This window comes from Athene noctua, chromosome 14, assembly GCF_965140245.1.
Source record: "Athene noctua chromosome 14, bAthNoc1.hap1.1, whole genome shotgun sequence".
In the NCBI taxonomy this organism is placed as follows: domain Eukaryota; kingdom Metazoa; phylum Chordata; class Aves; order Strigiformes; family Strigidae; genus Athene; species Athene noctua.
In genome coordinates this window covers 3,404,068-3,429,268 of record NC_134050.1, presented here as the reverse complement: position 1 = coordinate 3,429,268, position 25,201 = coordinate 3,404,068, and the positions used below count along the sequence as shown (strand labels likewise).

The 25,201-nt window shown below is 40.4% G+C and overlaps 1 protein-coding gene across 1 annotated transcript in view; it reads left to right on the top strand.

The window, feature by feature from the left end:
• HIPK3 (homeodomain interacting protein kinase 3) overlaps window positions 1–25,201 on the top strand; it is a 74,867-nt gene that overhangs the window by 8,497 nt on the left and 41,169 nt on the right. Inside the window, exon 2 of the mRNA XM_074917800.1 lies at window positions 7,855–8,950. Within this exon, the coding sequence (XP_074773901.1) occupies window positions 7,857–8,950 (1,094 nt within the window). The 5' untranslated portion in view covers window positions 7,855–7,856. The remainder of the gene's footprint in view (window positions 1–7,854; window positions 8,951–25,201) is intronic.

The window sequence follows — 25,201 nt, the reverse complement described above, 5'->3', positions numbered from 1 at the left end:
AAAGCTTAACAGACTAAGAATGCAAAATTAAGCAACAAAATCAAAACAAAATGGTTGGAAAGAAGAAGGAAAAATGGCATACGTACTTGTTTAGGAATGTTTTCTAGAAAAAAAAAAAAAAAGAGACTAGCATTTGAACAGGTTGTTTACCAACAGGCAGTTTGAGCTAAACTCCTCTATCAAATTTTATTTCTACTTCAGGAAAGGTGTCAAAATCTTCTGGAAATACTTAGAGCAATGGAAAAAGCGTGGCTTTGTTGTCTTACCTCCGTATTTGCCTTGACCCCTCTTACTTCACTGAAGAGTGACAGACAGTTTGAATACATTCTTCAACGCAGTGCTGTCATGCAGAACCCAAAGGTGTGGGCTCTGCTAAACACCACTGTTAGGGACCCTTATTTCCGTGTACCTACTGGTTTCAGGTTCAAAAAGGAATTAGTCTTTTAAAAGAAGAGATTAGGCTGTTGAAGCCCAGGCTGGTTGAAATGTGCTGTTTGTGTTGATGGTGGCACATTCTGATTTGGAGAGCTTGCTCTCATTCGGGGCTGGTGGCCGATACTGTGCTGCTTGTTCTTTCTTTTCAGTTGCATAACAGCTTCTTGCCCAGCAGAAAAATAAATGCTTGCAGTATTGTTCCATTTGTCATTTTAACTGTGATTGCAGTCATATTGGCATCACAAGATTTAGCTTTTGATATTTGTGGAAAATATGAATATAGCCATTGTATTCTTCAGTACTGGTACAAATGATGGCATTGAGTCTGAGGAGTTCACTTTGATATTTTATGTAAAATAAGTTTGTGTTCAGTGTATGGCGTCAGTTCTCTTTCCAAGTATTGAGACAGTGGTGCAATTGAGACTAGTTCGCATCGCACTGAAATGAATTTGTATTTTCAATTTCTGGTATCAATGCAACATTAGTAATGTTCAGTTAAAAATATCTCAGATGTTGCACAAATATCAAGTCAGCCCTGTAACATTTTGCTTAGGTAGGTAGTAACTCTCTTTTACAAGTGCAAGATTGGGTCATTTTATCATTTGCTTCTGCTAAGACTCTCTCCCAAGTCTGGAACTAACTTCTGGCCTTCCAGCCTCAACCTTTGTCGCTGATCAGTGCAGGACTGAGGTTTTGTCAGGCAATGCCTGACATCAGCTCAGCTTAGTTTTCTTGGTGTACCATGGGCCAAATTTCCTGAGCTCTGAAATATCTTCTGTGTTTTAATCAAGGATCCTAATCATTGCCTTTGTCATTCAACTTCTAGGTTTCTGGTTGCTGCCTCTAGACCTGGGTTTTGGCTTCTTTGGTGAGCTAGCGTCAGAGCTGCCTCTGCACCTCGCTGTTTTCTGTGGTGGAGTGTGTGTGCCTGTGCAGTTCATGTCCAGAACTGCCCCTGTGGTTATGTGAGGAAACAATTCATATGGCATGTGTTACTTGAAACATCTCAGTGCTTTCTCCTTTGCTCGCTCCTTCCCTTCCACGGGTCAGAAATTTCTTCACAGAGCTAATTTTGAGGTGGCTGGGGGGTGAGATTCCATGGTCTTGTATCTCTTAACTCTTCGTTCTTTCTGTAGATGCATTTTCCTTTATAAATTGCAAGAAACCCGAATTGTCAGTGCTTTGTTATGAAACATGCTGCTGGAGTAAAGGAATTCCTCAGGGTGAAGAGGTCGTCGGTAAGAAAGTGCATCAGTTCAGTTGTTCGGCTACATACCTGAAAAACGATGGCATAGAGGTGCTACTACTACCAATAATAAGGTTTCTTCTGGGGGAAGAGAAAGGTCAACTAATTCAGCTTTATATTTTCTAAATAATTTGGTGAGTTGGGTGGCACCTCATATGAAAAGAATTTATTTTTTTTTTTTTTACCTGGGAAGAATGACAGTATCCTTATAGCATTTTCAAAGTAATGCATAATGTAAGTACCACTTTGTAAGCGCCACTGCTCAAATTGTGCATCTGCTGGAAGTTGCTGAGCTTTTTAGAAAGCCTCCCTTGATGCCTAGCTGTGCTGTGAGAAGGGTGTGAGTGTTGGAACCAGTTCTCACCGATGGAGGCTTTAAAGAAGTTGGAAAACAAGTTTTCTGGAGTTAAATTGTAACTATAGTATTAGGTGGCTGCCTCTGGCTAGGCTTTCCCAGCAGGGAGTTTTACTCCAACATCAGCAACACAGTGATTGTACTTCTCCCGGCAGTTCAAAGGGGCTGTTTATTTTGCAGAAGTAAGGGTGTCCTCTGGCAATTCCTCTTCAGCTCTGCTGCAGTGGTCTTACTGACTAGTCACTTTGCTAGACACCCCCCCCCACCCCAATCCCTTTACTCTGTCACGAGGAAATGTCAATTTATGGTTAATTATTAATGGCGGAGAGGCCAGGAACAGCCTGTGCTTCTCGAGGTTGTTACAGCCTGCCAAATTGATCGTGTTTATGAATTTGCCTAGAACTGCTTGAGAAGGCTGGAGACGTGATTTTAAGAATCTAGTTAAGAGTACTGTTGGTTAGGTGAACATTAGCAAGATGTCACCAGAGGTGCCGCGTGTCACTGAGCAACGTCTGCGTGGTTCTCTGTTCAGTTTCTGTAGAGAGAAGCTTGGTGAGGGGAGAGGGGACAAACTGTGAAGAGCCTCCTGTTTATTGTCATACTTTGTGAAAATGTATTTATTTATTTAAATAAGCTATTTCATTAAAATGTATTTCCATCAATACTTTGTACTTTCTTCAGAAGCACAGAGTTCAGCCGTAACTCTGATCGATATTCACACACTTTGTATAATTTAATGTTTAATAAGCCAAGTGTAGACTGCCCAGTTCTCACTGCTTCAAACTTAAGAGCCGAGAAGACTCATTTCCTTTAAAGGCAGCCTATCTAGAGGTAATAATAGTCGGTAGGTGTCTTGAGACAGGCTTTCTTTTCTACATCCCCTGCAGGATTCATTAGCAGTGTCTGCCACGGGAGGCGGGATGCAGCAACCTCAGTATAGGAGCAAAGCCAGCTGGAGAACTCTGGAACCAAATTCAGCTTGTGTGTGCCACTGCATTGGAGTGAAGTAATGATGGTCATCTTGCACTTGAGGAAGGAGCAGAGGGTTTAAAAAATGTGTGTAGGGGGAATGGACAGACTTCTCTGAGGCTAAAACTGAAAATTGATTCAGAAACTGTCATTGGTCACCTGGGGATTGTGCTTTTCAGTCCATCTTCTGAAGGTTTTGTTTACTCTGCTTTGGTTTGCATCCTGGACTGGTCCTGTAGTGCACACACTTTGGTTTTGATTTTAAATTAAATTTAGTTGGAAGATGTGTGCCAACTGCTCGTGAGTACTCAGGCTCAAGTAACCTCCCTGAAACGAGCACAGAATGAGATTTTTCTTTCCTTTAACACCAGCTGCTTGCTCTACACATCCTTCTCTTATTGTGCTGCTGGACTTGTTAATGTAGATATAGTCTGACAAGCTTCAGTTTGTGTGAGGAAGCAGGAGTAGTCTCGATAAGAAGTGTGCAGAAAGATGTATAAGGTCAGTGAAATGATTTGTGACAAGAGGGGAACAAAGAAAGATCCACTCTGTGGAAGGTGAAAATGTGCCATCTATTCTTTTAGCAGAAAACCTGCTTAAAAAAACCCCAAGAAACCTCTGCAATACAGTCACTTTTTACTCTTTCCACTGTAGCTATCAATAGGATTATACTGTAACCCGAATCCCCCAAAATAGTATAAAAAAACCCCAAACCCCAGAAACAACAAACAAACCCCAGCAAAAAAACTGCAAACCACCACCACCCCCAACCACAAAAAAAACCCAAACCCAAACCAACAAAAAAAATCCCCCTGAACATGGCAGTGCTGTCACAGTAGAGGGTGTTCTGGTATTTTCCCTTTGTATTTTCCCTTTCTCTTCAAGGTCTGTTGTGTAGTTCTTCTGTCTGGGTGGGGGGAAATCAATTCCGTTAATAAACTCAGTTTCTCAAAGCAAAGGCCTACAGCAGCTGGCTGTAGCGGACAGTTATATGCTGGTGTGGTGTATTTCACTGCATATATGTTAATGTGTGGAGAGTGCACTTCTGTCCGAAATGTCTTGTGGGCACTGTGTATGAGTGCATGGCAGAGGTCTTTAAGCAGTCTCTGGTGTAGGATGCTGCAGGATTTTAACGTGCCGGTATCACAGCAATACCTTATTCACTGGTTATGTGGAGACACTCAAATGAGATTGCATCCTCCAGTATATGTTTAAAAAAACCCCAAGACAATAGGGGTAAAGAAGGTGTTTAGGGGAAGTAAGAATTAAGATGGTCAGGCAAGAACTCTAAGACCATATTTACTTTTCTGGAGTAAAATTTTGACTTTTTTAGTTCAGTCTGTTATGGTTGTTCTCCCAGGGTATGTAATCTAATTTATTTGGTGCTATTTTTTTTTTCTTGGGGTTGCTAAAAATGTTCTTATAATAACTCAATAAACACTTTTTATCTGAGAGCTATTACCGTGGTCAGAGCTCAGGGTGATGGAGTTAACCCTGTAAGAATCACACAACCCTCCAAAAAATGATAGTTTTTCTCATTCAACATATTAAAAAAAATTTGTGACTGTGTGCTTCCAGTCCTTCTGGACTGGTTTTGAATAGGATGAGCTACAGAAAACTTTGACCTTTTTGAATGCCAATTGTTTCCAAAGGCTGAGGTTGGGATTTGAGTGGTCCTCCCCCTGTTCTAACCCCTGCCCCGGCTTTCCGTCCTGTCTTCAGAAAACCTCCTTAATTGCAGTGTAGGTTTATCACTGATTTTTCAAAGTAATTGTCTTGATTTCACACCATCAGCTTCGGCAACATGCTTACACGGGCAAATACCTTCTCCAGAAGTTAAGCCAAGCAAGACTGTTCGCTGCTTGGTTACGGCAGATCCAGGGTGAACGGACCCGCTGGGGCTGCTGCAGCTCCGCAGGGCTCTCGCCCGTGGGTCAGGCATCCAGGCTCCTGGGTCTGCTCGGCATTTAGATTTGTCTCTGAGTCACGGAGGCGATTCTAGGCATTGGAACTCTCCTGTCAGCGAACTGTGGGATAACACAGTAGCATTACCTGGAAAAGAGGGACAGTTTCTTTACTTTTGAGGTGTAAAAGTTTTCTGAGGTTGAACGTTTTACTCCTCTCGTGCACATGCATTTGAAAGGTGTAAGTGGGGCTTCTGGTGAAAAAGCAAGCGAAGTTTTTTTTTTTTTTAACAGCAACTTTGAAAAGATTTTAAGAAAAAAAATTAGTTTGAGACTTTAGTGTCTTTGCAGTCAATGTGGCAAATGTGATATTTGAGTTGTCCCAAAAGAATGGGAGGAACGATAAGCTGCCGACAGAAGGTTTGGTTTGGTCTGAGCTGTGCAGGTGGTACTGGAAGCTTCAAGTAGGCTTGGATGTATGTGTACTCGGGGGCAGTCGGTGAGGGTTGATCTTTGGAGCTCTAAGGAATGTAATCAGGATTAATGATTCATTTAAATAGAATTGTTACAGAAAAGAGGGTAAGTTCCATAGTCAATAATATGCTTATGCTGCGTACCAGGCACTTTGTAATGGGATATGTTATTTAGGAGAGATTTCAAGAACTTGGAGAATTTTTGCCTGTGTTTTGGGGTTGAGAGTCAGTCTTAAATCCTTGGTGTGGAGCAGGAGGCTGGTGACAGTCCCATAATGTTTGGGGGCAAGAGCACCTAGCTGCCAGCAGTCTCCAGCTTCCTTTGTGGTCTGTCTCTGGGCAAACAGCTTTGGAAAGGGAAGGGCTTTGAAGTTTTTGTTCTACTGCTGGGGCAAAAACCATTACAGGATGCTAAACTGAGGTGATGGTATGATTATTTTAATTACTCTGAAGATGTTAATTTACATAAATCAAATCACAGCTTCAGAATAATTATGCCATGCATTTGGTTAGTTTTCGTTTGATCAGAGTCATTGCAATGTCTGGCTCAAGTTTTATGTGAGTGATCTGCAATTTAAATACCTGTTGCCAGAATCTTCACGTGCTTGGTATGAAAAAAATGATTTCGTTAAAGTAGGATTGGTATTGAATTAATCTCTTGAGAGCTGATCGGGCTGGTACAAGCCATAACTTCCCTGAAACCTTGTAGTCATTTACACTGGGGTCCATCCAATGCCTTTTTCTTAGTGTTTAGCATTATGTGACATAAAAGTGTAAGTGTGGTGTTGGACAGGCGTGGCAGGGGCCGCAGCAGGGTCAGTGCAGAGATGAGAGCTGGAAGGCACAGCATCAGAGAGAGGCGAGGTCTATGCGATTTAAAGTGGGATTGAGATTCCTCGTCCCACGTGCAGGCCGTGTACCTCTGCCATTGTCCTCCTCCCTCCGACGCTCTGTTGGCATACTCTGCTTCGTGCCTGGTAAAGGGCGGTGGAGCGTGGCCCTGCTTTCCATAGAGCTAGTGCCCTATGCTGGGGACAAATTCGGGGAGGCAGCGGGACTGTTTATATGCTGTCACTTGGGCTGTGCACAACGGAGCTGCTGTGCTCGGGGGCTTCACAGTCCGGCAAACTGCCTTCGCTTGTGCAAAATTGTCCTTTCAGACCAGTTTCTGAGATGTGAGTGTTCTTTCTGAGAAGCAGTACAGGTGTAGCCTTTCAAAAATGTGATGGCCTCGAGGAAGGTGGAGTCAATCAGTTTGAAATTTTGATTTCAGTCTTACTGGGAATTCAGAAGTTAGAATAAAAGACTGTGGACAATTTTAACTTCTCTCTTAGCAAGGAAGTAATTGTGTTGTCAGAAAAAAAGATATTTTAAAAAATATATTTACAGAATTTAGAAAAATGTATTCTTCTCTTCCCTTTACTTTCACTTGAAAATAAATTTTCTGTGAGGAATGTGTCCTTGTAAGTTCTTCACAATTATCAGTCTACTTTTCAGAAATGTTCTCGTATCAGTCTACTTTTCAGAAATGTTCTCGATCAGGGACATATTTTGTAGGTCTATAGAACATGACACTTGGCTAATTTAACAGGTTACTTTAGAGTGTAGGTTTTCTATGGCCAAAGTATGATGCTAATATTTAGTTTCCAAATCTGAACTGAAGGAGGGGGGAAGAAAATTGGTGCCTCTACCCCCTAACAGCTGTGTCACTGATATGCAAATATCTGTGGTGGGACAGTACATAACTTGGAGAAAGCACCAGCATTTCATGAATGGATTAGATTACTGTGCACTTTAATTTCCCCAGAAAGTTGCAATAGTTTATGTGAATATATACACACATCTAAGGTATTTTGGGCCCCATCACGTGGCTCGATTGCTTTCCCTTTTATCATGCTGAAATTCTGTGATCCTTCAGTTGTCATTTATCTTTTTCTTCTTAGAAGCCTGATGGTGCTTACAACGGATAGGTGGGATATGCTGTGTAACAGGTAGCATTGGCTCACAATTAATAGCTTTAAAGTTACTTTAAATCATCATTGATAAGTTAAATAGCCAATTCAAATATTTATGTGACTGAACACTATGGTACTTCTGTATGTAGAAATGCTCGGGGTTTTTAAATGAAAGCTGAGTTTTTAATAGCACAAGGGTAGTTCTCCCACTTGAAAAATTACACGTAGGGGCCTGCTGCAGATAATCGCGGTCCTGCCCAGTGCCACCAGCAAAACCAGTGCTGTAACCTGCTGCTGCCACAGTCCTCGTGTGCTGAAGCATGCACACTGGTCAGGCATGAGGACCTTGCTATTGACCATAAGAAAGAAATATGAAATAACTTTAGGCTAGCTTTTTTGGAAAATACTCATGTCCTGATACTATTTTTTTTTTTTTTTAGAAGAGGAAGCTGCTGCAAAGCTTGGAAATGTGAATGCAGGATTCTCACTTGCTTTTTCTTTTTCTCTCCCTCTGTAGGTATGGCCTCACAAGTCTTGGTCTATCCACCATATGTTTATCAAACCCAGTCAAGTGCCTTTTGTAGTGTGAAGAAACTCAAACTAGAACCAAGCAGTTGTGTGTACCACGAAAGAACCTACCCACAAATCTATGTGAATGGTAAAAACTTTGGAATTTCTCCCCACAGGGTTAGTGCATACTTTCAGACTAAAAACCCATTTGATAGACCTCGAGGACAGAACTTTTTGTTGCAGTCAAATGCTGTTGCTTTAAAAAGTATTGCAGGTGCTACAAAAGCGTTAGCAGCGCGGGCGCAGCAAGCTCGGTTAGAGGCACCTCGGACTGGGACACAAGGAAGCCGATCAGATATCCTGGAAGGAGCCCAGCGATGTGGATTGAAGCGTAAGAGTGAAGAGCTGGATCATCAAAATAGCACGATGCAGATTGTCGATGAAGTGTCCATCCTGCCTGCAATGTTGCAAACCAACGTAGGAAACCCAGTGACAGTTGTGACAACAGCTGCAACTTCAAAACAAAGTGGTACAAGCGGAGACGGAGATTACCAGTTAGTACAGCATGAGGTATTGTGCTCTGTGAAAAACACGTACGAGGTTCTTGATTTCCTTGGGCGAGGGACCTTTGGACAAGTGGTAAAGTGCTGGAAAAGAGGGACAAATGAGATTGTGGCAATCAAAATCTTGAAGAATCATCCTTCGTATGCACGCCAAGGACAAATAGAAGTGAGCATATTAGCGAGACTGAGTACTGAAAATGCTGATGAATTTAATTTTGTGAGAGCCTACGAATGCTTTCAGCATCGTAACCATACTTGTCTGGTATTTGAGATGTTGGAACAGAATTTATATGACTTCCTGAAGCAAAACAAATTCAGCCCTCTGCAACTGAAAGTAATACGGCCTATTCTGCAACAGGTGGCCACTGCACTGAAAAAACTAAAAAGCCTGGGTTTAATCCATGCTGACCTCAAACCAGAGAACATTATGTTGGTGGATCCTGTTCGGCAGCCTTACCGGGTTAAAGTAATAGATTTTGGGTCTGCCAGCCATGTATCAAAGACTATTTGTTCAACCTATTTACAATCTCGGTATTACAGGTAGGTGTCTCTTACTTTGTTTTTAACTTTTAATAGAACAAGGTTTTAGCATTTATTAAAGTTAAGGGCTTATATAATTACTCTTAATACTAGGGAAAACATAAGGACTGTCTAAGAATGAAGGCCATACTAAGGTTAATTGATTAATTACCATTTTAAATGTGAATACTGCTTTGTTTTTATAGTGTTATTTTTTTTTAGAGGTATGTTTTGTGCTGCTCTCTGAAGTCATCACTTACTGCTATTTTGAGATCTCTGATGAGACTTTAAAGGAAAATAGAGGGGAAAAAAAAAAGCTTTCACTTGCTTGCTTAAGATGCCTTTCCTGCCTTCCTAACATGATGAGGTATTTTTTGTAAGCGGCTGGACAATGTACTAGAAGTGCCATATTTTATATCTTGTTGCCAAAGATGAAGTAAATGCCTCTGGTTTTCTCTAGCACTTGTAAATATTTTGCCTAGTTCTTATAAACTCAGTTCTGATTCAGTGCCTTCAGCAGCTGTGGACTTGAGTGAACTTCTGGAGTTAGTGATACCAGGCAGGCAGTTAAAGTGGTTTTGGTACATGATTGTATTCTGCATTGGCCTCAAAATGAAGGTATACTTCTGATTTTTGTTTTTTATTTCTTTCTTCCTATAGTTATCCAGTCTGTGTGACATGTAAAAGCTATTAGGATTTAGCATCTGAGATCATTTGTTTTCTCTATAAGCTGAACTTGTCTTGATTGAAGACCTTTTTCAGTTCTGCTTTGCGTCATTGGCAATAGTATATCCTGGGTATTGCCTGTCTCTTGCAAGTTCAGTAAAAAGCTAGTAAACTAAGACAATGAGTAATTTGAAGAAAATTTTAAATACTTGACAGCCCATACTCGAAGTGAAAACTTGTGCAGTGCGGTTCTAGGCTTGATGAAATTAGTGATTTGAGTTCATGCCAGACGGATCTGTTCTTTGACTGTAGCTTGTAAATAAGAACATTTCATGTGTAGTGCTTATGTAAAATACTCTAATTCATCACCTGCATTTCCCTGTGACTTAATTACAAACTGCAGCTAAGGGTTTAAAAACTGCGCAAAGTTCATCAACAGAAAACTAAATTGGGAAACCATATGGTTTGATGCATACCCACATTATAAAAAAATGTGCATGAGAGGAAATAAGAAATGAAGTAACTTGAGAGTTCGTTTTGGTGTAATAGCTGCAGCCACTCAAGGTACTTTATTTTCGGGCCCTGGAAGACAAAAATGTGCAAGTCTTGAAAAGGAGGCATGAATTTTGTGAGGTTCTAGACAAGGGCAAAAATGTCTTGGCATGAGCTGTTCTGTACAAATTCATAATTCAGCAGGTACTCAAGATGCATAGTCTGAGAATAATTCCTTACATATTTTGGCTTTTTATTTATTGAAGCAATTGCAGATTATTGTGACCTACTGCCATTTCTCCCTCCAGCCTCCCCAAGAACCGACACGGGAGAGGCTGTTGATAGCCAGTCTGGGTGGTCCTATTGTAGTACTTCATTCTCTAGTTTCTGATGGTTTTTTTCCATTTCAGATGGAAATGCCATAGCATTGTTGGGCTTATTCAGTTGCCTACATACAAGTTCTAGCTGTAGTTTTGTTTTACTTGGGTTGATGTTCCTTTGCACCTATACTTTATATAGAGTTTTGACATGCTTACTAGGCTGAGCGGGTCTGTAGGCTGGCAAGATCAACGTGCAACTCCTTGGCACCTTGTGTGTGTTTTGGATACTTGTATTGCATTACATGCACTAAGGTGTGAGTAAGTGCAGTTCATTGTGGATGTACATTAAAAAATATTCATTCTTTTTTTTTTATTTTCCCCCAAGAATAAGACTCGTGGGTGTGTATGCTTGTCTTGGCTCGATGATGTTGAGTGATATTCATATAGACTCATAAAACATCTGCAGCTAAATTTCCCTAGTTACTAAGTTGCAGTGAAGTGCTTTGTAAATATTTAGGCTGCTCAGTAGAAGATCATATTCTTTCATCTTGTATAGTTTTATAATCCTTCTATAAAGTAGCATTTAAGTCAGTATTTTTTTTTTGAAAGTAAGAAAGACATACAAAAAGAAAAAAGGTTAGGGTCTATCTACTTGAATAGTTATGGTGTTATATTTAAGTTAAATATTGCTTGAGATCATTTTGAAAAAAAAAAAAAGACGCTACAAAATTATTTTCAGCAGAGAAGTTTACTTCTGAAAAGGTTTTTAGCATGCTGGATTTCATCATAGATGGATGGCTTTCTATCCATTGAGTGATGCAAATTAATTTTGTGTAGCTTGGTGTGCAGTTTTCAAACTTTCTTTTATTGCTTTGGAAGCACCTGAGTAATATAAATAATATCAGAAAATAGGGATTTGATTCAAAGGATCTCAAAATAGATGATGCTAGGGAAATTTGAAAAGAAAAGCCTTAAAAAGGAATGAGAAGAGACTTCAGAGAATACACTGTATTGATGGAATTTATTTTTCAAGAGATTGTGCTTCTTGTCAATCAAATAAGGCGCTACTTCATAAAATATAACTATACTTAAATGTTTTTTGTATTAGAAAAGGATGAGAGTGATAGTGCAGGTTTGACTTGTTTGACTATGACATGTTGAAACAAACCCTTTAAGAAAAAAAATAATCAAGCAGCAGTTGGGATGCTAAAATTTCTCTCCCCCCCCCCCCCCCCCCCCCTCCCCCTTGAGCTCAGTGGTGCTATGTGTTTAGGTTATTTAGCAGGAAAACATTCATTTAAATGGATTTTTATTTAAAGCTTTGAGCTAAATTAATCCAGTTAGAGTTCAAACTGGAAATTTTTTTTAAGAAATGCTGCTTGATCCCTACAGCACCTCTTTTTATTGGTGTGATCCCATCTGTATTCTTGTGTAGAGGCTTTGAAAATTGTTTCTGTGCTAAGCTATATGTGTATTGTCATGAGTTTTACCTGTAACTCTTACTAGTGGGGATCCTTGCATGCTCAGAGGTGACAATGAGTGAGACTTTGCCTCACCAAGTAACAGGCACCTCACGCTGCTTTGACATTTATATAAATATTTCCGACATTTATATGAATATTTCGGAGGTAAACGCGATGTGACCCTGCCCTTTTCTGACGTGCAAAAGCCCTCGTTCAGGTCCAAGAATTTAAAGGAAGCTATGAAGAAGAAACGTTTTAAAATTACTATTTTAGGATCTGAGCCCTTAAAGAAGGATGAAATGAAATGAAATGAGATGAAATGAAATGAAATGCCCTTAAGTGATGGCGTAGGTTGAGAGGGAGCAGGGCTCAGGGCTGTGGTGTGGTGCCGTCCTGCTTCTGGGGTGATCCTGGCCCCGTCCCTGCCCTGCGTCCCGTGCACCCCGCATCTGCCAGAGTGCCTGTGCCAGCCTGAGGAGGGAGGGAGGTGGCCCTGGGGGAAGGGAGGAACTGTTATTTCTGGCAGCACTCTCAGTTTATGCCATGGTCATTTTCAAGAACAGGATTTACGCTTTCTCTGGAGAAGGCATATGCTCACCAGCGTCTGTAGAGGCGTATCTTGAATGCTCAAGAGAGATCATCAAGAAGTTTTGCAAAAGTGAATAAAGTAAAGGGGTTATTTGTTGTTTGTACTTTATTTTTTTTGGTCACCACTTTTTCTTCTTCGTGGGAGTGTCGTGAGTAAATTATCACAAGAATGGAGAACACCACAAAGTCTAATGTGACGGTGTTTTGAATGGCAGTGACAGTATTTTATATTGGTATAAGGAAGTGAGTAATGAATTGGAAAAATAAGTAATAAGAGGATTAGGACTTAAAGCAGGGAATGTAATACAGCCAGGTGAATGGATAATGGGCTGACTTAACCTCGTCTATAGCAGAAGAGGTGATGTAATGATGACTGTTGGAGACATGGGAGTACTTTTGTATGAGGAGAGATTGTAAAAAAAACCAAACCAAAAAACCCCAAGACTAATTGAATTTATAGAAGGGTATAGACAAGCAGAAAAATGGAGGCAAACTGGATGGAACGATAGTGCTTTGATGTTTTCCTGTTTCTGTTTCAGCTTTGTCAAGCAAAGAGTAAGTAGGAAAATGGTTAAAACAAGTATAAAAATACTTTTTGACATTCTGTTACCTTTTAGAAACTCCTGATTTTTATGTATTGCTAGCAATTAGAGTATGGATATGAATAAATACTAACCACAATACACTCTTAAGTCACAGATTATTATTTTCTTTTAAAGATGAGATATTCTAAATACTCTTTCCCTAAAAGACAGTGTCTGTGCTTACACACTGTTTTTATGCTGGTCTGGATTTTAATAGCTGTGAACAAGAGAGATCTGGTATTTGAAGCCTCTTCTTTGCTGCTGGCCTCACACATTAAGACTGTTGACCTTTTATGAGTGATCTAAGTAGGTAAATAACTAGGCAGTGTATATATTTTGAAAAGAAATAACTCCTCACATACAGCATAGGTAATCAAGCTGTTGTCATATATGGAAATGGTATGGTAAGTATGTTTCTGTCCTTTTGGTCAGCTGTGCCCTAAATCACAAAAAGGGGAGAGTTTTGCATCCGGAACCAAAAGCTTCTTTTCCCTTTATCGCATGGTGCAGGCTGCAGAGGTGGGGAATCAACACATTTATTTCCAAGTCTGGTGTCTTGCACTCATCTGGCAGGGCAGGAGGTTTTCCCAGGGCATAGTGTTTCCACCTGGGAGCAATCTGCCTTTGCTTTGCCTCTCTCCCGAGCTTATATGTATTTAGGGAAGTGGGTGTGAGAAGAGGGGCTTCAGAAGAGCAGGCCCCAGGAAGCAGTAACTTCCAAGAAGAGTCAAGTGATCTGAAGTTGTCAAGATAATCCTGCCCATCTGCTTCAGGGAGCAGATTTGCTTTTCTTTCTGCCACAGTGAGAAGCAGTAGCCTTTTCAGCATTTCATATTCAGAGATATCTCTTTAGGCCTGGTTTCACAGCTGAATTCTTCCTTCTGCTGGTACTCCCTTCAGGAGTATTTTTCCAGAGACTCTTCAGTTGAAACCTGTGTATAATTTCCCCTTTTTGAAATAACTGTGTGCAATACCGGTGGTTAAAGAGTTCTGCTTTACTCGTTAGCTAATACCCACATGACAGTTATCAATGTCTTCTGCACTTCACTGTTGTCCGTAACCATCCAGCTGTTATTCAGAGAAGGTAAAATTGTATTTAAAGGACACACAGTTCCATCTAAGAGGAAGCTTTTTGTGGCAGGGCTTGGTAGTGATGAAGCCTCTCTCTTCTCAGATACGTTTCTTTTTCCACTTGTTGCCTGGCTGTTCCACCACCTGAATTCATAAAATGCATTGCCACGTTTGCATTGCACGTTGACGTAGATAGCTAAGGGGGAGCTGTAGCAGTCTTTGTGTGTGCAGAGCTTCATGATTTCTCGGGTTTGCTGTTGGTTGCTGCGAGCAATTCTTGCTTAACTGTTTTTCAAGACGAATCACCTTCATGTTGACGGAATTTGGGGCTGTCTTCCTAAAAGACAGGATTTGGAAAATGAGACTTCAGTAAACCTCACAAAATTTATCGTTCATAAAATCCTGTTAATATGGACTTAGCAGTAGCCATTGCAGGTGTAGAAGCGAGTGTGTTACTTCACTGTGTGCTCCTTCTGTGCAGCGTCCCAAGGGAGTTGAACAGTTGCTGCTCCAGTTGCCTGTGTAGCTGCCCCTATGGTTATGTTTCCTATCTTTTGCCTCCTGTGTTCCCAGAAAACATCTGCTTCATTGTAGTATGTCAGATTAGACTGCTGTTAGAGTACAGCTGGAAATTTTACTGAAAAATAACATTTTGAGAACAAGCAAAGCACTCAGTTTCCTGATGGAAGAATGCTCCTCTTGGCATCCAGCAGTCTGTATGCAACCTGCTGTTTAGTTTAGGAAAGTGAAATGGATGGGAAGCGATATAATTGATCTCTGTCTAAAACAGGGCACCAGCAGAACCTGCGGTAGGCTGATGGACAACTTGAGTGATGCTGGCAGAATGGAGGGTGTCTGGTTATTAAGGGACGCTCGTAGCTTGGAAATGTTTTTCTGCTCTGTTGGTGACATCAGTAAAATATGATCCTAGTTATTCAGCAATGTGCCCATAAGGAAAAGCAAATGATGCGAGTAGATGCACTCAGTGGAGTCAACTCATTCCTGAATCGGACAGTGATATCCTCCCTCCAGCCTTCCAACTAAGGATAGTTGCTAATCAACAGAGTTGTTCCAGACAAAATGCCAAATGTCACTAGTGTTGCGGTGGAGCTCAGAGAGATGGAAAAATCGCTGTTGGATGTATTCCTGTTGGATGAGAGCAGGCTTTTCCCCTCTCCTTCTCTTACCCTTCTCTCCCATGAAGGATCAGAGAGGATGGAGGAAGAATGATAATCATTGTGTCCTGTGGTCCTGACATTGTTTTCACTTGCCCAGTCAGTTCTGCTGCAGCTCGGAAAAGTGATACGATCCAGTGTGATCCTTCTGCTTTAAAGGGTTTTGGAAAAAAGAGTAAAGTAATTGAGTTCTGTGGCTTAATTACTGCTCATGGGCTGGGAGTAACAAGGGCTCTGTGCGTGCTCTGAGGCTGCACTAGGACAGCTTTTATTTATGACTTTCAGCTTCATTTTAGTTTCAGAATAAACTGTCAGGAGTTTATGCTGCTTTTTTTTCTCCTCAAATTTAGGAAATTTATTTGATCTGTTGTTTTCCTTCTTTCTTAAACACATTCCTTCAAAACTAGAAAAAAATTCTCTTGGCTGTGAATTCCTGGAGAGACTTATTTTCTCACTGGCCTTTGTAACTTAGTTAGGTGTAGTCTTCGTCACTCCAGGGACGCCAGGGAGCGGAGGCTGACGGTACATCCCTAGAGTCGTCTTGTTGAACAGAATGTTTGCCTTTTGTAGGTTAGGATTGTTGGCAGGATGGGTTATTATGACTCAGTAACACATCTGTTGCATCCCAGTAACTTGTTGATTATCTTCTCCTAACATCAGATCAACATGCAACTTACATTGGTTTAAAATAGTTAAAAACCTGTATGCAAATCAACACCTATCTTAATACAGATTTTCTTTATAGGGATGACCAAGGAGAGAAGTTGTGCAAAACAACGTGGGAAGCAACTGCTTTTTCAAGTCCACTCTTTGCTGTCACATACTTGAAGTTTCTAAATTAGCTTTATCTTGAGTGGAATGTCTTGGTTTTTCTTCCTTCACAATGCCTAATATTCTTGTGTGTTTTGGGTTTTTTTGGGGGTGGTGGTGTGGTTTGTTTTTTTTTTTTTAATTTTGGGTTGTAGATGTTTTAATAGGAAGCAAAGCTCTGTTAATAAATTGAGTTCCCTGCCAAGGAAGTGCAGTACGAGAACAAACTAAAAATGCTTCTGTAAACAACTTGCACTTCAACATGCTAGCAGATGTTATTCTATCACTTTGAACTGTGCATCACTGAAGTGTATTGGGATATCTTAAAATAGTCAGGGGTGGTGGCCAGAGACTCTAGACTACTATAGATGGTGAAGCTGTTTCGCTGTTGCAATGAAATAAGCCAGAAGTACATGCTGCTAAGGTCATTGGCTTGCTCAAGGTCAGCATGTTCAAAGTCAGCTGCTGTACTAGTACGCATGGTTACTCTCAGTAGTATATATAAGAAAAGAGTTGTGATAACGTAAGGAATTGCTTTTACAAGTGAATTGGGACACTTAATCTTTTTTTTTTTTTCCCTTCCCTTTAAAGTTGCAGGACTGTGGTTGCTGGTTTATTTTCTTATTTGAGGAAACAGAACTTAATGTCAAGATAAACTTTTGTGGCTTGTGCCTCTGATTTGGCAAGATTTTGTTTGCATTTTTTGCATAGTGCTAATTGTTTAATAGACTTCCTATTTTAAACTTCTATTTCATAATTACAAGGATCTAACTAAACCCATTATAAGTATCCTCCAGGAGTGGCAATCTCAGCTCATCATAACTTCATGTTGATACAACTAGTTGATAACAAGATCTATTTTCTAGTCAGCATAACGTGGTCTATAATACCTTATTATTCTCTGTTCATAGAAGCAGAAAATAAGATTAGATGTTTTGTTAATGGTAGGTTTTTGTTACACCACCACCCCCACCCCGCCCCTACTACGGAAAAATGTCAGGGTTACTGTAATTTTGCAACAACTTTTTTTTTTTTTTAAATCCTCTCTGAAGATCCAGAGGAGTATCATGGGGATGGGAGTGGATGAAATGGCAGCCAGCCTTTGAGTTAGTTGTTTTCCTGAGCCAGGGACTTTCTGAGTAAAGTAATCTGGGATAACACAAAGCATTTGAAGGTACCTACTGGACAGTCTAGTGATGTCAGCCCGGATTTCAAATTAATAGTGATGGTAGGAGCAACAACTTAAATCAGAGTTCAGATGATGGTTCTCTTGGTCTTTAGACTGCTTTGGTTTGAACAGAAGGGAAATTCTTTCGTAATCTCAAAGGCAAAAGAGCTCTTGGGTCTCGCTGTATTTCTGTTTTTTGGGGTTGAATGATTAAGTTTGTCATGGCTAAAGTTTTGGGAAGCAGCTTTTATTTTTCACACATTAAAATAGATCTACTGAAATGTGATCTTTTTTTTTTTCACTGCACTGATATTTCAGTCACAAAGATCCGTTCATCATATATCTGTGTGTACATGAGTGTGGATATATCAGGTATCTTAATGGCAGAAAATATCAGCGGTAGCTACAATGCTATATTTGTAAATACCGTGTCTAACTGCTCCCACTGTGTCTGTTTTGAAAATATGGCTGTGTATTTCTGTTGTAAGAGCAGGTAGTACTAGATCTAAATCAACATGATTGAAAGCAAAGCCTATACATCAGCCCTTATCCCTTCCATGTGGCATCCTTGTCTTCAGAGGAGAGCTCTCCTATGGGTGAGGGCTACCTTCTGCATCAGCTCGTGGCATCCAACATGAGTGAAGAGGATGAAGCAGATGTGTGGGGGAAGAAGTCTTCTGCACAGCTGAATACAAAAATAATGGGCCGAGCTGCTACTCTGCTGATAGAGCCTGTGGAAGGGAGAGGATGTACCACAGCTGAGGGCTTGTCCTGTTAGCTGCAGAAGTCAAACTGCCTCAGTTGATCTGAAAATCAAGCAGGTTCAACAAGTGCAAATTGATAATGTGGACACGTTTAGAACTCTTAACATTAGTGCTGGATCGGACCAAATCCAGCAATAAAATACTACTGTGATGAAAAAAACCAACCGGTGTCAATGAAAAATTCTTTTGAGAATTCTGGCATTAATTAGAAAGTGGTAGAGGTGTGTCTGACATAAAAGTAAGTATTTGGGGTGTAATTAATCATAGAATCATAGAACACCAGGTTGGAAGGGACCTCAAGGATCATCTGGTCTAGCCTTTATTGACAAAAGCATGGCCCAGACAAGATGGCACAGCTGAATCTTACAAGTGTTCAATCTTGGGGAATCCATTACTTCCCCGAGGAGATCATTCTGGTAGCTGATTGTTCTCATTGTGAAAATTTTTTCTCTTGTGTCCGATTAGAATCTCCTCAGGAGTAACTTAAGTAAAATTAAATTTGCTTAATGAAGTAAAATGAAAATTTATATGAAAATGAGTTGCCTGAAATGACCATATTGTCAAATTCTATACTGTGTGTTTGAAAGTCCATGATCCTACAGCACTAGCTAATATTTTGGAGGCATTTTTGTTTGGATAGTTAATAAAGTACCTTCGAACAAGTGAAATTGGATTAGGGGGCTGAGGGAAGCAAGCCAAAAGCGTTTCGCAGATAAGTTTTTCAAGCAGTTGCGTTTTGAAACTGTGATGTTATTTTAAGAGCATGTGAAATGTCATTGTTTCTTAAAAATCCTGGTTTGTTGGTAATTGGACAGCAACAGTCTATTAAAGAGCAGGCATAATGTAATTTAAGCCAGTGGTACTTGAGTAAGTGAGTCTGTATGCAGGCAAAGTTGTGCTGGTAAGGAGAAAAGAAAAAATTTGTTTTATCCCTATGAACCATTTAATAAAACTCTGAATCTCCCTGCAGGCATAGGCGCAAAGTATGTGGGAGAGGGGGCAGTGCTGTGGCCTTCTGTCCCACGTGCTCGCTGTTGGGAGTGGGCAGAAGCACAAGTCAGCAGTCCAAAGCCTCTGCAGAAGCTGGATGGTGGGAAGTGGTGTTTTCTGTCCATGTGATGTTTTCCAGCTTCTTGTCCAGCATGGTATGACTGCAGATGGACTTCAGCTCTTGTGTCTTAACACCAAAATCTGACCATTAGTCTGCTAAGTAATGGAAAAACAACTGCATCCACGCTTCTTAGTGAAGGCCCACCTAAACGATAGTAAATTCAGAAGACATTGGCGTTCCTTTAATTTCCTCGTGCTTCTAAAAGTCTAATCTTTGTTTACCAGTCACAAAGATAAATTCAGAATTATGTCCAGAGTGTTTTTTCTCAGCGTACAATATGTACTTCAAGGATAAATTATTACAAATAGCTTATTTGGGTATGCATGGTATCTGGAATTTTATATCAATAGTAAATTAAGACATATTCTGTAAAATGCACTACACTGGATTGCAGCAGTGTAGGAGCCTGGCTAGGAAGCCCTTAGCCTTTTGGGAGGGGTGGGAAAGATAGTCATGGTGCACCTTCAGAGCAGTCAAGTCAAACCTCTTCTCATTTCTCTGTTAAACTCGTGTCAGATGCTCCATGGGATTCAGGATTTCTCACTCTTACCTTTATGGTGGATGCTGTGCTGGCCCTACCGTATTTAAAGCCACCTAAAGCAGTGGAACAGAGCAGTTTGCCAGCTGTGCTGTTTATGTGCAGCTGCAATGTAGCCAGTGAAGTTTGCTTGCCCAGGGAACCTTTCTCGATGCTAAAAATCAAATGACTGTGGAATTTTGTTGAGGGCTCTAAAGACTATAGAAAATGTTACCATTTTCCCCTTTGTAAATGCCAACGATGTTGTCCCAGGGCAGCACAGCAGTGTCTCACGAAATAGCTCATTACATGGTTCCCTTCATTCAGAATTACACCGTAGTTGAGTTTTTACCAGCCTTTTGAATGCCTTATAGGATTTTTTTGAGAACAATAGGTTCTCACCCTTATAGTCAATCATACAATACTGTGTTCACAATATTTAAAACCACCACATACTTGACGATGAAATCTTTCACGAGTGTGCTGTATTGTTTCAAGTGTAGTGCATGTAGGTAATCTTGGAAAAAAAGCTGTTTCTTTAGCAAAAATACCAGTGTTCAGTGTTTGCGTGTGTGTATAGAAATACATATAGAACGCAACTGAACTTTCTCTTTTTTTTTGATGCAGGTTCAAAACTACTGTGACTTTAAAATGTCTTTTAATTGTCCGAAATTGATTCTGGGAATTGAATTGGAACACTTTTTTCATTACTTTTTTATTACTTTCAATAAAACTTACTTCCCCAATAACCTTTGGATATGTGCATTTTGTAACTTTTTGGAAAAACTGCGTACATTACTTACACGAGGCTTTTTTATAAACGTAACACTATATGAAGCTTTTAAGCTGTGTGCTACTGCAGTTTTATCAGCTGAAAAACCTCATTATTTTTAGAAGGGCTTTGAGTTGTTAGAATATGCTGCTGTAGGTTGTGAATTAGTATAGGACTTAATGATACTTGTCAAAAAAGTCTAATGTCAAAAGTATTATTTGCAATAATAGCACTGGATTTTGTACTGAGTGCCTTTTTTGAACACCAGTACTGTTCGAAATTTTGAGCTGTTAATTTTCTCATTCTTGATAATTAATCTTTCACTTCTTGCCACCTAGTACTAGATTTAGCTCAAGATCTATTGTGTATTTCTTAATATAAAGTATGCTATTTGGTTATGTGTGTTTTGTTAAGAGTATTTTTTAACACCTTGAAATTTTCAACAGCATTTTCACACATCCAAGTGCGTTGTTTGTCTTCATCCCTGCTCCCACCCAGATGATTTCTGAGGTGCATTTAAAACATCTTCTGTGTCTTCTCTGTGGCCAAGTAAGTGGCTGTAGTTCATGGGTTTGGGATTTTGTCTTATGGCAAATCCAGACGCTATACCATAGTTTTTTGGCTTCCTTAGAGAACTACCTGATGAATGAACTCTGTGTTGGCTGCCTTCAGTGGGTGACAGCAGAGCTGGAGAGACCTTCAGCTGCTCCTTACTTTCTGGCCATAGCACGAAGAGATTGCAGGATGGTGTCTGTGCACTGATGTACTTGTGATTTCCACCATGAGACAATTACACTGGGTCAGCGTTATGTGGAGATGCAGACACTTCACCTCCCTGCAGGGAGTAACTGGAAGTGAAGTGGAGAGCCTCAGTATTTTTGGTAACAAGAGCCCTAGAAAGAAGAACAGGAGGGTATAATTTGTAGATTATACGGTACAGTTTCTGGTTTGGGTTTTCATCTAGCCTTGAATTATTTCAAGAATTTCCATTAGGAAAGTATCTTAAACCAGAAGTTTCCTGTACATGCAGAGTAACTGGGAAAGCTCTGTAGTTAAAGTTATGTCCATCTGATGATACTGAGTAATTTCTGTAGAGAGATGCACTAACAAGTCAGGTGCTCAACTGATAATGAAGTTTTTCTTGCTGTTTACTGGTCTCTCTGCCTTACCAGTAGATGAACTGTATGAGTCTCTCCTCTCACTGGGTTGACAGAGACCTGTTTTTTCATGACCAACACGACCACCACCACTTATGTCTGCAGTGTTGTCTTGCTCTGTGTAATTTTCCTTTTCAGCATAGTGTTTAATATAGGCAGCAGTTGTTTAGCTGTTAAAAACCTACCAAAAACGTCAGGAAGCTGTCAGGTGGTTAACAAGGGAAAAAACTGCAGCACTGTAGGGCATTACATAGAAGGATAATCAGGAATTAGAGTGTCATTAGTGCCCGAGTACTCCACCCTGCCCTCTGAATTACTGTCCCACAGGGAGAGTCGCTCATGGAGCGGTGCCACGTGCCATTTGGGATAGTCCGTTTGTAGCTGTGCTGCTGCCTTCCTGAAAGAACAACTTCAGGATTGCCTAAACCTAATTAGCGCTGGTTTTATTTTGGCCATCTCTGGTTGTTCTGAAGTTGTGTTGGCTGCGATTATTAAGCGTTTACATATGAGAAAACTTCTTTATATTTCTATCTGTAGCATCATTATTAGCCTGTGCCCAAAGGATATCAAATTACTTTTCCCTCCCTGTTTTAAAGTAGAGGTATTGGTTGTAAAATGAAAAGAGAAGCTCCAAAACTTAGTCTGATGTTCGGATGGAGGTCATGCCCGCATGCAGTTGCCTGTTGTGTAGCTGTTTTGACACTTCAGCATTTTCATTCTGTGTGTACGGAGCATTGAGCGTACGTGAGACCACTGGCTGACTCTTACAGGCTTGTATGAAATAGTGCCAGTGTAATACCAGTTAGAGGTTTAGTTAAGCAGTGTATATAGGTCATATTTATACATCCCCCCACCGTGCATGACACGCATGCATGCCCTCAGTTGTTGTGAATTGCATCACTTGTGTGTCTTAAGCGTGCATAAAATCAGATGCAACAACTTGTTTCCCCTTGCTGCTGTGCTTTGATTTCAGCTTTGCTTCAGAAATTTATAAAGATATTTTCAAGCATTTTTCTCCTTATCTTAGTGTTTTGTTTTTTTTTTTTTTTCTGGACCTGTGCTTTAAGAAGGAACTCTCTTTTGTGAGAGAAACTTAACGTGTTGTCATGTGTTGATTTAGGGGTTTGAGGTGAAAGGAAAACTGAAAGGCAAATCGAGTACAAGTATTCTGTAGTGTAATGACGGCTTAATGGCAGTCATCTGAGTGGATTCATTCTTCAGTTGTTAAGTTATAATGATGAGTGATGTAGCTTAATTTTTCTTCTGCACAAGGCTGTGTCAGTGTAGTTCCTCTTAAAGATTCTTTGAATGTTTTCTTTGACTTTTTCATTAGAGACTGGTTACAGATAAATCTCCGAAGTTTCTCTGTGTATGTTGCATCTCTAACTTTCCAGTGGTGAGCTGTGAGGACAAGCAAAAGCACCATTTTGAGGATGGACCGTGACCAGCTTGTTGGAGGGGACGTTTTGTTGCCTGCACTTGCGGTTCTGAAATGGGTAACGCAAGAAACCCCTGCAATAAGAAAGAAGGTGATTGCTGGGCAACTCTAATCTAGTGGGGATTTTCGGAAAAACTTCAGAGCTGACTTCTTAATGTGTGTCAGTGTGGTTTTGTCCCAATACCACCGGAACTTTCAAGTACTTCAAACCAAATCTGACAGTAGATGCAAGTCCTGAAGGTGCCAATACCAGCAGCATGAACAGCAGCTGCAGAGCAGCGGGAAGATTCAAACTAGTGATTCTTCCTGCAGAGTGAAAAGGATGAAGTTGTTATCCTTGCTGGTTTGCAGTAGCCATCTGACTAGTCAGTGTCTGCATAGCTCCGGACTAACTAACTACTATGCTTGTTGCCATTGTATGATATTGAAGGCAAAATAGAGATCTAGAGTTGTTCATTCTTGTCTGGGGAGAGAAGTAGTGCGAATCTGAAAAAATGACAACAATATGTAATTAAGTCCTGTGGTTGTTGATAAGCTTGTTCACATTTGTGTGGCATGACAGCAGATTCTCCTCTTCAGCAGAATGTGGTGCAAAGACCTGTGGAGAAATGTGTGAAAAGCTTCCCGACTTCTAAAATGGAAATAACTTCCGATCTCTCTCCAGCTCAATGCTCACTTCTCATGACTGGCACTGCTGCTGCAAGAACAGAAAACTCTGCAGACAGGGCAGGGAACTTCATTTACAAAAAGCAAGACAAAACATCCACCCCCCCACCCTCCCCAACAAACGAAACCCCTTCACCCAACAACCAAACCAACCAACAAACAAACCCAAAAAACAAAAGACATCTCCACCCAAAAATAGAGTGGGGAATGAAAAGAGTGGGTGCTCAGAATCATGTCAAGATAACTGTAGCTGCCTGTGTGTACTTGTAGGACTGTATTCTCAGAGCAGTGCCTTTTGCTGCATTTAATTTTTCTCTTGCTGTGATTTGTTGTGGGTTTTTTTTTTTCTTCCCCCCTCCCTTGTAGAAACAAGTATTTTACAATGTCTCACTTGCTTTAACAAGTATATAGTATTTTGTGCCAAAGTTCTGTAGGTCTGAGCCTATGAGAAAATATCTCAAAAATTAAAATTAGCCCAGGTTTATTCTAAAATACGTTCTGGTGCTTGACATGTGAAGGACTGCCATGTGGGATTCTTCACATATTTCCATTAGCCACTGTCCTTTAACTGCAGCATCTCAAGCCGATGCATCTCTAGTACTGCTAGGTATCCCTAGGAATTCAGTTCCTGCTGTTTTGCTCTGAAGGAAAAATACTTTATGCCTGTAAACTAACTTTTCTGGGGGAGACGTATTTACCTTATTGATATACATAAGTATTTCTGTAGTTCTGTGGTTGAGGAATCTTTCCATCACTTGGGAGTGTGTAGATGTGCTATTCCCAGTAAATAATGGGTAAGTCCTCTTCTGCCCCGTGGTAAACATGGTAAACGCACAAGGCTCAGCGTCTCCCACTGAGCCCTTGGCACACAGATACCCGACGCAGAATGCACACGGGGAGGGTGTGTTTGAACAACTCCTTATTATGCTACAGGCAGGCAGTTTTCTGGTCTGAGAGTCACTGGCTAATCTGTGTAATTATTTTGAGTATTTAAGTATCCTCAGTTAAGTAGCCAGCTTTGCTGCCTTAATAACATCTTACGCAATTGGACCCTTCCCGGTGGCATGGTAGAACTTTTAGTGGGCAGAAGAGGTAGGAATGCAAAGGGAGTTGTTGAAAAGGGACTTCCTGCAATTAAGAATATTTTCTTTTGCAAGTCAAAATATCTTTTTTTTTTTTTTTTTTCCTTCCTAAATCTGTTGTATGTCAGTTACTCTATTTACAGCTCTCTTTTTTCTTTCATTGAACGGGCTGTTACGTGTTACTAAAGAACTGGTAGCCAGAAGGGATTAACTCATTTCCCTGGGTATAAATCTATGATGCGGTTAAATGGTCTCCTTTCATTCTTTATGAAACTTGTGATTTAAACTGGATTTTAAAGAAAATATTGTAATTTTTGTACTTTTCATATATCATCAGGCTAAATTTCCAATAGTTGGTTTTTTTTTTCATTATCCATAGGCTATTTTTTTTCTTCACTGGGCTCATGTGTGACTTGCCTAAGAAAAAT